Source organism: Crocodylus porosus, unplaced genomic scaffold (assembly GCF_001723895.1).
Source record: "Crocodylus porosus isolate Cpor-Errol unplaced genomic scaffold, CroPor_comp1, whole genome shotgun sequence".
In the NCBI taxonomy this organism is placed as follows: domain Eukaryota; kingdom Metazoa; phylum Chordata; order Crocodylia; family Crocodylidae; genus Crocodylus; species Crocodylus porosus.
Genome location: NW_017728918.1, coordinates 66,719,701 through 66,733,629, shown reverse-complemented (window position 1 = coordinate 66,733,629; position 13,929 = coordinate 66,719,701). Strand labels below are relative to the sequence as shown.

Sequence of the window (13,929 nt, the reverse complement as noted above, 5' to 3'; positions counted from 1 at the left end):
TTGGCACTTAGACATAGTTTGCAATTTAGCTCTGAGTGCAACAGTGCCTGCATGGGTACTTATATGCCCAGTATAGCTGCACTCTGGCCAGGCAGAATATGTAGTGCTGTATGTTTACCAGATACATTTTAAAGATCTGAGAAGCCCTGAAATTTCAACTACACAAAACCTCATGACTAGTAGGTGCTAAATGAAGTGGAGGACATGAGGCTTACCTGTTTTAGCTTGCTCTCTTAATGAATTAGGGCACTCATCCCAGAAATGAGAGATCCAGAGTCTAAGCTCACCTTATCCAGAGGGGTTTTGAATCTGCATCTCCTGCTTCTCTGAACTGTGCTCTAATCACCAGGCCACATATTAGGTATTACCCAGACTGCTCTGCAGTCCTCACTTTTGAAACTGGATCCCTGGGCATCCAAAAAAGGGAAGTAAATGGGTCTAGATAGAAGAAATATGCATATGAAGGGTACATGGTTCAGTGAGCTGGATACTGCTCTGGATTGGAAATGACCCTGAGTATTAGCCTGGGTCCTTGACCCTCATGGGACAGAAATTTTCCTCCATCCGTTTTTATTCAGTGAATATTAAAGGCAAGGTACAGTAGCTGACTTTTAAAAAGAGGCCTAGAGGACTGATTTTTCCTCTTCCTACTTCTCCAGTTTGGCACCAGCAGGTATGCATGTCCAGCAATTCTGTTTTTTCCAGGGGGTAAAATCAAATCTAAAATTGTGCTTAAGTGCAAAAAAATAATACTTGTGTGACTGGATAACTGCCAGGTATAAAGTGATATAAGATTCTTCCCTGAAGGCACAAACACCTGCCATCAATTCAGAGATTTTTTTTGGCAATCGTGTACTGTAATATATTAGTAGATACAGAAAGCTCCTGTATTATGGGCTGCTAAAACATAAATAGCTTAATGCAGGGGTGTCCAACCTTTTTGAATGTGGGGCTGGATCATGAACTTTTTATCACTCAGTGGGCCGGCGAACCATAATCAAAGACCTCACAGGAAGCAGTATCACATCACCCCTGCCCCTCCAAAAAATGAAAATATAATGTTTATTTTTGATTCCCATTGCAGCACTTTGGGCCTCAGAAAACAGCTTGGAGGGCTGTATGTTGGACAAGCCTGCTCTACAGCATATAGCACTTTAAAATCAACTGAACAAAATTAGTTGATATGCTGGTTAATTGCAATCTGTGACTCGTTCTATCCAGTAAGACCACTCTAGAGAGAGTCTGTATTTGTGTGTGAAGAATATAACAAATATGTCACACTCACCATTTTATTTAACATAAAGTTCATGTATTGTTGGCCCTGTCCAGAAATTTAAAAACATACCAAGCAAGCATTATACAGCATGTCTGAGTGTAACTTGCTAGTTGAGACTAGTGAAAACAATTTCTCCTTTCTCCAGAACTATTTTCACAGTTTAAATTTTCTGGAAAATATATAAAGTGTTTGAAAAAAGAAAATGCCTTGCTTTTGATGAAGAAAGGAGGTATTTCTATGTCCCTATTAACTTTGAGTACCATGGAAATGTCAGATCTCTCAGTAATGAATGGAAAGGTTAATTCAAATGAATTCAGCAATTTTTTTCTTTACCAAGATATGTTCCCAAAGTGTTCTAAGAATTACAAGTCATCCAAAACACATTCCTTGCCTTCTCCCTTCAGTGGTCTGTAATTACCTTTTCATAAAGCTCTTGAACATATATATTGTTTTAAATAATATAATTCTTCTTTTCTTACTAAACACAATGAAATGAATACATGAATTGAATTTGTCATATATTGAAATGTGCTTAAAATCCTATTAGTCAGTTATGGTTTGAATATATGTTGCCTTTAGTGCTCATACTATAGAAAGTTGCTCTGAGAAAAATTATATATACTGACTGAATATGTTCAGCTGGAGATGATAGCTTTAGAGCCACTTGCAACAAAAAGTCAGTGTTATAGTTATATGCAATATGTTATACTTCTGTTGAGTTTTGACTTTTTTTTCCTTTATGGTGGTGGTTTTCAGTCTACAAAAAGTTTCCCCTGCAAATATACATATACTGGTTGATTGTTAAATGTGTTACCAGCTGAAATATTCAGCCCTTCCTTAAAATTCTTATAGGAGATGGCAGAGTATTTTTCTTTCACTAATATTCTGCATCAAAGAAGTAAATAATTCCCTTGAGGATGAGGTTTTAAGACATCTACAACAAAAGCCATAGTGACATTCAATTCAGCACAATCTCTATTTACAATCTTGTTTCTAACTTACTGTGTAAAACACAGCCTTTTTTCTTTTGCCAGGGGACCTAGTAAGTAATGAGATAGTTTGCTTTAACTCTTAATTACTCCAGCAAATTGTATGTAATTGGTATATTATTAATTATGCTTTGATGCTTAACAGTGACAGTGGATACTCCATAATGGACTTTGATCTATGGGAATAATAATACCCTGAGACATGCCATTTCATTTCAAAACTTCCAAAAACTAAAAATGCTATTGTTCTTCAAGAAAATCACTTTTGTCAGTGAGGATGATTAACCACTGTAACAGATTACTGAAGGTGATCAGAATGTTTTAATTATCTGGCGTCTTTTCAGACTCCAGAAAAAAGGGGGGGGGCCCTTCCTCTGCCGGGGAGGGAGTGGAGGCAGCACAGTGAGCCCTGGGCTGGTGCTGTGTGCTCACATGGGGACCTGCGAGCCGGGCACGGGGCAGCACCCAGGCAGCCCCTGGCTGCAACTTCTCTGCCCGCTGCTGGGAAGATGAACCACACAGGTGAGCATGGAAAGGGGCAGGCGCAGGGGGATGATGCCTTCTTCTCCCCAACCACAGCCTCAAGGGGCAGAACCAGGTGCAAGCAGCGATTTAGCATGGGGGAAGTTGACCGGGGGGAGGGTCTGGTGGGGTTTCATCCCCGCTCCCCTCACCGCGCATGTGCCCGGCCAGGCTCTACTCACCGCCCACGGTGCTGGCCAGTGCAAGCTCTGCCCAGGACCGCCCCGTGCGTACTGATGACCCATGCTTTCACTGCCGGCTACTCCTCTTCCCACACATACCATGTCGGCAACATCAAGCTGACGCAGTGCATGTGGGAACCTTGTCCCTTCCCCAGCCCTTCAGCAGCCATTAGGAAGCTGCTGAGCAGCTGGGGAGGGACAAGGGATGGGAAAAAAAGTAAACAGCATTTACTTTCGTTTCCCATCGCAGCACCGTGAGCCACAGAAAATGGCTTGGCGGGCCACATGGTGGCCCATGGGCCGCATGTTGGACAAGCCTGGCTTAATGCATGTTACTTGTCACTTTGTATCAAGTTGTTACTTATGAATAGATACTGTGTTTCACTACAGGGTCTATTTCTAGGATTGCTTTAATCCGTAGTGAGGCTGTTTTTCTGCTGTATCCTCAAACATGAAGTGAATGGCTGGTTCTTTTTCAAAAAAAAATATGACAGTAATGAATTGAATTAGGTGGTTCACTCTTCAAAGGATGTTTCATTATTTTGGTGTCTGATCTACTAGATAGAGGATTTGTATGCAAATATGTGTTTTTTCTGGCTGTGCAGGCTATCAACACTTTAACTGAAATGCTATTCTTATAAAAAAAGCTTCATATATGTTTTATAGTGTATGTTGAGGCATATTTGAAGAGTTTGTGCATGATGTTAATGCATAAAAGCATGTTTCCATTTTGAAGGGAAAAAATCCTATTTTCAAGAGTTTTCAAAAGAAAAAAAAGCAGCTTTACACTTCATTGCGCTGGCCTGTTGTGTACGTTGTCCCCACTGTCTACATAATTTTATATCTCCCCCAATTTTACAACATGGGCATTTTTAGCTGAAAGGCCTCAAAATATTGTGCAATATGTAATGGAGATTAAGCCTGTTTTAGTTTTAGTTCGTTCCACTTGGATACCCTTGCTTCCTAGTAGATACTGACAGAGTCCCTTAAGCTTTCTGGGTTCCATCCCTTTGGAGCTCTCAGGAAGGAGCTGCCGTTCTCCCTTGGGGCCTGTTAGACCACCACTATGCTTATGTGAATGTCCATATTGAGTTTTCAGCTGTCAGTGTGGGGGGGGGGGAGTATTTGTCAAGGTACTGCTGAAGATGCAGCACTACAAAGAAGTTCTGCCTGATATGCCCTTGCCACTAGTTAGTTGATTCTGATCTGTTGGGGATCTTGGCTAAGTACAGCATTTTTTTTTTTTTCTCCACATTTTAAAGCTCTAAAAAATTGTGTAAGCTCCACCAATAACCACTGAAAAACTTGGAAAAATGTCTAGTTGCATATTGGGAACATAACACATTATTACCAAAGTGAAAACTTTTAAATATTACAAATTTTTTAATACAGTGAAATTTAAAGTGCATGTTTTGCCATTTTAGGACATAAATGCATGCATATTGTAGGCAATTTTTTTGTATATAAATACAGGTTTCCCTCGCTTTATGCGGTACGTGCGTTCCTGGAAAATGGCGCAAAACACAAATTCACATAAAGAAACCCACTTTACAATGTAACAAATAGGGATATGTTCCAAGACCTCAACTGTACTGACCCCCAGACCCATTTCTACCACTTGTACAAGACAATTTTGGTATTCCAACAGCAGACAATACACACAGGCACAGGGCACTGTCATAATGGGGATGGCAACTACAGAAGCACTTGTTGCAGACAACGAGCAAGGAGCACAGATCCACACACAGGAAACTGTTTTGGTGCTTGTCACTCCCACAGTGCACCATGCAAGGCAGCTGATCACGGGTTTCCACCACCCAAATTGCATAAGAGTGAATTTATAACACATTTTTGTATAAAAAGGGTGATTGCATGAGAGCAAATTCACACATACAGAACCTGCGCAAGGCGAGGGAAACCTGTACTATTTCTAGTTATTACTGTTATTTTAGATAGTTTTTGGTGGGTATTCTCTAAATATAAAGAAGTGATACATAAAGGGTTCCAGTTCATCTCCAGTCATCCCCATATTTGATATAAGGTTTAAATTAAAATATTAAAATGTTAAATAATTATTTTAAATGCTTAAATGTAGAGCATCTAAAGCATGAGCCAAAACTATTGATGGATTACATGAATATACTTCATAGTGGGGTTAGAGTGGTGGTATACCATCATAGTCTAGGAGATATACAACAGAGATGAGAATTACAGTTGGTCCAATAAAAGATATCACAAAAAAAACCCTTGTCACAGGAACACACCTTGAGTTTTCAAGAGCATGAAAATACCACGTTTTACATACAAGCTGCAAGTACGTATGAAGTTACTATTCGCATTACTTTCGTAGCCTGAAAACATACTGTCTTTTTTTTCAGTATAATACTGAATGAATTTTGTGTTCTCTTTTCCTTCCAAAATGAAGAAACATTATTTACTACTAGGGTAATAAGATCTGCAGTAAAGGAGCCAGCTTCTAAAAAGGGCAATAATGTGGTTACATCTGACCACTCAGTTATAAAAGACCTTGGGCAGCAGATGAAGGACATGGATTCCTGTGTGCAGTTTCAACGTGTAAGTGTAGCAATTATTTCTTACGATTCTAGCACCTACAATTAACAATTTGTATGACATTTTGATTTTTTTAATAAAAATCTGTTATACTGAAAAAGTGCTACCTTGTATGACTATTATTAAAAATAGCACCGCAATACTAAAGAGTAGTAAGATAACATTTCTAAATAAAACAATAAATTCTCTGTGTAAGTCAGTATCTTTATTTTTATTCTTTGCATTTAGTACTTTGTTATTGTGTTTTGAGAGCATGTAACAGTATTTTATGATTTCAAATGAAAAAATGATTTAATTAACAAAACAGTGAAGAGTTTTTTTTCCTCCCTTCACCTTATTCAGACAGGGAGTGGACAGCCAAGTGTTAACTAATATTGCTTCTTTAACTGACTTAATTAAGTGAATATATGTCCAGCATCGGTGTAGACCTTGTAAAGGAACACACCTTGAGGGGCTGGACACCTTCAAGTCAGCTGGCCCTGACAGACTGCACCCCAGCGTACTTAAGGAGCCACTGGCAAAGATATTCAAAAATTCCTGGCACTTTGGCTTTCTTCCAGTCTTCAGGTACTTCACCCATGTGGTGCCCATCGTCAAGAAAGAGAGGAAAGTAGACCCAGGGAACTACAGGCCAATCAGCTTGACCTCAATCCCTAGAAAGGTTCTGGAAAAAATTATCAAAGAGACCATTCGTGACAAGCTGGCTGATGGCAACATCCTGAGAGACAGCCAGCAAGGGTTTGTTGCAGGTAGATCTTGCCTGACCAATCGCATCTCCTTCTGTGACCAGGTGACGTATCACCTGGACAAGGGAGAAAAGATTGACATCATATATCTTGACTTTAAAAAAAGCCTTTGATCTGGTGTCCCATGGTCTCCTCATGGAAAAATTGGCCAACTGTGGCCTCAGCTACATCACGGTGCAATGGCTGGGGAATTGGCTCCAAGGCTGGGCCCAGAGAGTGGTGGTCAATGGAAGTGAATCATCATGGTGCTCCAAGACCAGTGGTGTCCAGCAAGGTTCTGTCCTTGGACACATTCACTTTAATGTCTTTATTAACAATGTGGACACTGGTGTCAGAAGTGGACTGGCCAAGTTCGGCTATTACACTAAATTTTGGGGTAGCGCATCCACACCTAAGGATAGGCTCGTGATCCAGGCTGACTTGGATAGGCTTAAAAAGTGGGCAGATACAAACCTTATGACATTCAGTACCGACAGATGCAAGGTACTCCACTTTAGGGGGGAAAAAACCCTGCAGCACACTTATAGGCTCAGCAGTGCTACACTCACTAGCACCATGGCAAAAAGAGACTTGGGGGTCATGATTGACCACAAGATGAACATGAGCCACCAATGCGATGTTGCAGCTGGTAAAGCAAACCAAACTCTGGCTTGCATCCATAGATGCTTAAGTAAATCTCAGGATGTCATCCTCTTGCTGTACTCAGCCTTGGTGAGGCCACAGCTGGAGTACTGGGCTCCACAATTCAAAAAGGATGTTGAGAAGCTTGAGAGTCCAGAGAGCCACATGCATGATCAGAGGACAAGAGAATAGCTTGTCCTCTGATCATGCATGTGAAGAAAGGCTGAGATCCATGGGACTCTTCAGCCTGGAGAAGTCCAGGCTCAGGGGTGACCTGACGGCAGACTATAAGTACATCCAGGGTGTGCATCAGGATCTGGGGGAACACCTGTTCACCAGAGTGCCCCAAAGCATAACAAGGTCCAACGCTCACAAACTTCTCTATGAATATTTCAGGCTGGACATAAGGAAGAACTTCTTTATAGTCCGAGCCCCCAAGGTCTGGAATAGACTGCTACCAGAGGTGGTTCACTCACCTATTTTGAACACCTTCAAGAGAAATTTGGATGTTTATCTTGCTGACTTCCTGCCCCTGGGGTAGGGGGCTGGACTCAATGATCTTCCAAGGTCCCTTCCAGCCCTAACGTCTATGAAATCTATGAAACTATCCCTAATTTTCAGTAACCGATATACTTAATTAACTGTAGTTGCTGACATTTTTGTGGCATTTTTTCCTTAGACTTTTCCAGGATTAAAAACCCTCTCTAAAGAGGCTAAAAGCCAAGGAAAAAATGTGTAGAAAATTATAGAAAAATCTGTTAGTCTTGTTCTTTTAAAGTGTGTCACAAGTCATATCATATTTTGAAGTTTGTAGAATATCACGAAGGCTTTCCTGAAATAGATTGTAAAGATAAGATGTTTGATGTTTGTCAACAGCCAAAGAAACTGTGTTTAGATTAGTTATTTGTTTGCATGAGTGATGTCATTTAATATGAATGTATTTCTGTACTCTTATATGATAGCCAGTCAAAGAGGGCTATTGAGACTTCAGAAAAAATGCTCTCTTCACATCTAGAGGGATCAAAGTCTAGATGATTGGAAGAAGTAAACATTGAGAATTTGTGTTTGCACCAAGGCCTGACCCATGCAGGGAAATGATCTTCTGCCTGTTGATTAGAACTGGAAGACTGGACTAGTTATCTTTTAAGGATTTCAGTATACTCTCGGTTATAAATTGATCGGTAAAGATCAAGACAATGTACGTGAGAGGGGCAGGAGGTTATATACATAATATCTGTTCTCCAGGAATTTTATAGATGAATGGAATTGGCTAGATAAGGATAAATACTTAAGCCTTGCCATGAGAGTGAGTCTGTCTACAGGAGTGATTCTCAACCAGTGAGCTGTACACCCTGAGGTGCCTTTCAGGGATGCCATAGGGTGTCATACAATGTTAGAACTGTTAGGTGTGTAAACATGATTCACAAGGTAAAAGCAGAAATTGCAAACAGGAATCCATAGTGTTAAAAAAATATTCTGGCCTGTTATGGTCTTTCTGGTTCTTTGCAACAGAAGAATGTCTCTGTTATTTTTCTGTAGTCAAAAAAGGAAGTGAAAATTGAGATTTGACATTTTCCGAGGGGTTCCTTGAGTCTAAAATTTCCTGGGCATATCGGCCTCTGGGCCTTCAGTGGGATGAGTGAAATAGGCTGATGGGATCTGACAGCAGCTGCTTTGCAACCTGTAGAACTGAGCAGGAGCTGCATTCTTGGAGCTTAGGGCTTAAATGCAGGGATAAGGTAAAATCCTTGTTCTGATATTTTTCTTTCATTTGTTTATTCAGCACTGAGGTACAGGCAGCTGTTTATTGATTTCTTATGTTTGCTAGGGTTGTGTGAAACAGCACCATTTCATTTTGACTTCTGCTTCACTGTTTCAAAGGGACAGTGTTTGGTTTCATTGTTTTGTTTCGTTTCAAAGCACTGTTCCATTTCATAGAAACGGTTTCACTCAAACAGCGCATTTCGACGTTTTGCCCACAGGCTATAATGGGAAATCATGAAAATTCCTATAACTTTGTTATTTCATGCCTGATTTGGATTAAAATTGCAAGGATGGTAGCTCCTTCTGAGGGCACAAGGCCTGCCAAGTTTCATAGGTGCAGCGGTTTCTGTGAAATTGCGCCTCAAACAGTTGAAAGCAAAACTTGTATCACTTGCTGGCGGTGGAAGCCTGCTGTCATCCTGTGCGCACAACTGGGGGCCGTGTGCACCCCTGGAAGGGCTGTGGGGCTATGCAAGGCACTTCCCAGAAGTGCAGGCCCCCGGATCTGCGCGTGGGATGATGGGAGACTGCCACCTAGGACTGGCACTGGGCACAGCCTGTGCCCACCCCCAGGAATACTGCTGCTACCACTGGCCCCAGGCAGCAGCAGCAACCTCTTGTCATCCAGCATGCAGATGTGGGGGCCCACATTCCCTTGGGAGGCCCGCATTCAGTGCCAGTGCTGGGAAGGCAGGTGGGGGGGGGAGGGGGCTACAGTGAATTTTGGGGTGGCAGGAGCCCCACATCCAGTTCTGCGGAATGCCCCAAGTGCCACCCCTGCTGCAACCCTGGGAGCTGTGGATGCCACCTGCCTGCAGCCACTGAGCTGCGCTGCACCACGGGTTTCGGGGTATGATGCAGCCCAGTGGCTGCAGGCAGGCGGTGCTCGCCACTTCCAGAGCTGCAGCAGGGGCAGCAGCCTTGGCTGTCCCCTGCCACCGGGCTGCACTCGGAGCAGCTCTGCCAGCCCCACGGAGCTGAGCCTGGTGGCGGGAGGTTGGGGAGAGCCACTGGCCAGGGCTGTGCTCCAAGCAGTTCCACCACTGGCTCTCCCACTGCCGGGCTGAGCTCTGTATGGAAGACCCTGGCACAGCCCCTCAGCCCACAGCCCTTCTGTTGCAGCTGGTGCTGGTGGCTCCCTGGGAAGAGCTGGGGAAAGCAATCAGAGAGCTGGGGGAATGATCAGGGAGCTGGGGAATCCAACTGGGAACTGGGGGAATGTTCAGGAACCTGAATATTCCCCCAGCTCTCTGATTGCTTCCCCCAGCTCTTCCCGGGGGGTACAGGCCCCCAGATCTGCACACTGGGTTTCAGCAGGCTGCCAAGATGATTTACTAATAAATTCCAAAGCTGCAGTCTTGCCTGGGTGTTCTGTCAAGCTTTTGACTGTTGACTGCTCAAGCCCACTTGAAATATAGGGTGTTTATTATCCTATCCATTGTACGTGTTCATCTCCCACTGAAGTTGATGGGAGCTGTATTCATGTACATATACTGACGGAGTAATCGCTTGAAAAGCATCTTAACAGCTTTTGTTCACTTTGAGGTATTTATTTTGTCATTGCGACTTTAGACTCATATTCTTTTATGCGAGTCTAATAGAATCCAGGTGACGTCTAGCTATGTGAGCTCTGCAGTGTGAAAGAGAGTGTTTCTGTTAACACAGAAAATTTTAGGATTTTGAGTCTGTACAAAGGCAAGTTTTGTGAAGTTGCTATTAGAAAATAACCAGGTTGGTTTGGCTTTTTTAACTGGAACCATACTATAAACATTTAAAAACAGCATTATGTAGTGTGTATTATGTTTATTTAATGTTATTATTTAATGTATTGTTTTAAAATAGCATTTTAACTGGACTTTTTAAAATTATTTTAATGCATTTTGTTGGTTTTTGGGGGTTGCATTTCGTCCTTTTCAGCATTTTCTACTTTAATTTGCCATCCTCTGGCATGAGGCACACAACCTTGTTTAAACAGTATTAATGCTTTATTTTTTGTATCTTCAAATTGCTGAATGAAACAGTTCACAGAAAAGATAATGCATTTTGGCTAATCTTAATGTCATCTTAAAATGAATGAACAACAATCTCAGTATACTATTTCCCTAATAATTTTTCTTCAATAGGATTCCTCATTTGGACCTGTCAACAATAACGCAAGAGAGCTTTATTTGTTAAGAAGGGTACAGGCAGCAGAGGAAGAGTTGAATTCAGCACATGATGTAATTCAGCATTTAAAAGATGTGGTCTCTCAGAAAGAGAAAGAAATGGAGAATAAGGTGGTGGAAATGAAAATGCAGTCTGATAAAGAGCTTTCCCAGCTGAGTCAAGAAAATTATGTACTTCAGACCAAGGTATCATACATTATCTTCTACTACTGAAGAAAAGGAAAAGATGTGTAGTTACTGATAGGTTTGATTGATTAGTTCAGTCAGTTATGTTCTGAAAAAAAGGTTAAACTGGAGCATATTATATATTCCCCCTGACTGCTATCAAACATAAAAAGTGCATTTAAGTTTTGTTTTTGTCTTTCCCTGGAGGGTAAACTGAATTTATGTTGTTCCCAAACCTTCACTTCCCCGGTAACAGCAGCACCATTGACTCTTCTAGTTAATAATCTTTACACTGTAACTAAAAATAATAGGGATAATGTCAGTTTTACAGATTAATCAGATATAAAGTAGTACTGCATGGTAAAGGAGAAGCAAGAATTTAGGATCTTTTTTTTTTTTTTTTTTTGTATGTTTTCCATAAAAGTACCTTATGCCTTGTGTTACTGGTAGGCCTATGCGAAGCAGCAATTATTCAATTCGGCTTCGGATTCAGCTGATTTGGGGGGATGGTTGTTTAATTCAGTGATTTTGAATCACTGTCCCAATTCAATTCAGCTGCTGAATTAGGCCGAATCTCCTTTGAATGAGGAGATAACAAGCAGCAACAGCAGTAGTGTCAGTGGTCGTGGTGAGTGGGGCCATCCCCTGCCCGCTCCCCCAGCCCCCCCCCCATGGCTGCTCCACACAGCCCCAGCATCCTGGCACTTAAAAAGTGCTGCACTCACCAGCTGCAGCAGTGGCAATCAGGGCCTTTGGGGGCTTGTGGCAGAGCCTGCTGCACAGCAGGGATTGCCCTCTGCCACTTAGCATGTGTACAGCAGATGTCACCTTGTTCGGGTGTAGTGCAGCTCGGCAGGGCACCATGCACTGTCCCAGAGCTGCAGTGACTCCAGTAGTCACCCAGAGTCGGAAGGGGACCACCCCACTCCCCCAGCGTGCCCACCCCCTACTTACCAGCATGGAGCCCAGGTCCAGGTCCCTGCAGCAGCGAGCGGGACCACCCAGATGGAGACTTCCAAATCAATTTGGAAACTTCCAATTTGGTTCAGATCTTTTAATGGGTCTCCTGATTCGATTTGGATTTGGAGATTCAGCCCCCAAATCGGACCAAATCTCCTCTGAATTGAATCGGCTACCAAAGTTTTATACAACCCTATTTTAAGGCAACATTTAGCAGAACCATGTTATAATTATATTGTTAAAATTTTACTAATGTCTCTCCATGAACTTTTTTTTATTGTGAATACTATAGCAAGAGAAATCTATTCCTGAATTTCTCTGTATAGATGTGCCTATATACTTCACAGGGCCTGTAGCGTATGTTTGCTTCACTTGTTCAGATATTGGTTCAAGGAAGATGCCATTAGTTTGATAGCCTCACACTTCTTTTTTCAAGTGTTGTAATATAAAGGGGACAGTAGATACCATTTCATTTTAATTGTATTTTTCTCTGAGAATTTTGCCCATTTAACAGTTTATTGCCATGTTATTTGTCTGGTGTAATTGAAAAGTTAAAAAGTGTGGAGGAACTGAACAAAGGAAAGAAATGGTTCCAGCCAGAAATGACAGATCCTATCACTGAAGAAAAGTTGAAGGAAATACAGAAGGAAATTCAAGATCAAGAGACCCTTCTTCAAGGTTATCAACAGGTAGTTTGATTTTTTCCTATGATGATATATGCTGTAATTCAATTTAAAAACAAATACCAGGTGCTTACTAATAGGTTAACTTTTGTTACTTGTAAGTGTGTGCACGTGTGTGTGTGCAGAGGCACATAAGGGAATTAAGTGTTTCTGTACTTGTGGTCATTGTATCCATAGGTCAGGCTAAGTTTTTCTGCAGTCTTTCAAACAAAATAAAATTCCCTAAAGTCTTGTTACCTTTTTAAAATTTCAAATCTGCCTGGGCCCTGTCTTACATGGCATGTGGGTCAATAAAGCAGCACAGAGGGTCAGATTATGGGGCTCTACAGGCTGGATCTAGCCTGCAGGCTATATGTATGACACCCCTGATAAAGTTTCAGTGATCTATGTCCTACTTTGGATAAAAGAATCCAAACTTGTAGCTGTGCAATTTAGGTCCACTCATGAGGTCCCATCCCACCCTAATTTTCTATGATTCCATAATGGAAAATCCTCTCTCTTAACTTTTGAAAGCTAATACCTCCACCTGCTGGGGGAAAACTAAACTAATTGTGCCCCATCAGCCCTGGGATGCGATGTTAAAAGGCCTAACTGCATTCTAGAAATGAAATAAGTAATTTGTGTTTTCAGAAGTAATGACATTCAACGCAGTCCTGCATATTAACTTGTTTTGAAACATCATCTTATCTGTTTTTACAAACATATAAAGATTGTGTGGTAAAAACAGTGACCCAACATCCAGCTCTGTCAGTTTCAGAGCGTGTGTACAGTTACAATGTTGTCACATCTCTGCAGCTCATAGAACAGGAGCAGGCACAATACAGCCCATGGGCCGGATCTTGCCCACCCATGGCACCCACCAGCTAATTGTAACCCACCCAGCCCTTCCGCCCATGAGGGTGGGAGCAAGGTGCCCACATATACCCACCTCCTGCCTACATACCCTACCCTATTCCACCTCACTTGCTCCCAGCTAGAAGAGCCTGGCCAAGCCAGCATGCAGCTTCTGGGTGGAGTTGCTGCTGCCACTGCTGCAGCCACCAGGAGACCTGTTTGCCTTCCCTGGCATCCCACTCACTCTGGGCAGCAAGTAAGGAAGCAGTGGGGGAAGGAGTGGTGAAGGAGCAGCAGCTGGGTAGGAGCACGGAGCATGGGGCTGGTGCTGGCAGCAGTGTGGAGCCTGCATCCAGGGGGGTGGCAGCAGTGTGGAGCTCAGGTTGCCAGCCCCTGCAGGTAGCAGCAGGCAGGGCCACTTGTGCCTGGCACGGATACCCTAGTGCCCCGC

At 42.4% G+C, this 13,929-nt stretch overlaps 1 protein-coding gene across 1 annotated transcript in view; it reads left to right on the top strand.

The window, feature by feature from the left end:
• The window catches only part of CEP162 (centrosomal protein 162), a 70,504-nt gene that overhangs the window by 38,677 nt on the left and 17,898 nt on the right, over positions 1–13,929 (top strand). Inside the window, exons 15-17 of the mRNA XM_019538170.1 lie at positions 5,340–5,543; positions 10,795–11,022; positions 12,513–12,650. Coding sequence (XP_019393715.1) covers positions 5,340–5,543; positions 10,795–11,022; positions 12,513–12,650 — 570 coding nt within the window. The remainder of the gene's footprint in view (positions 1–5,339; positions 5,544–10,794; positions 11,023–12,512; positions 12,651–13,929) is intronic.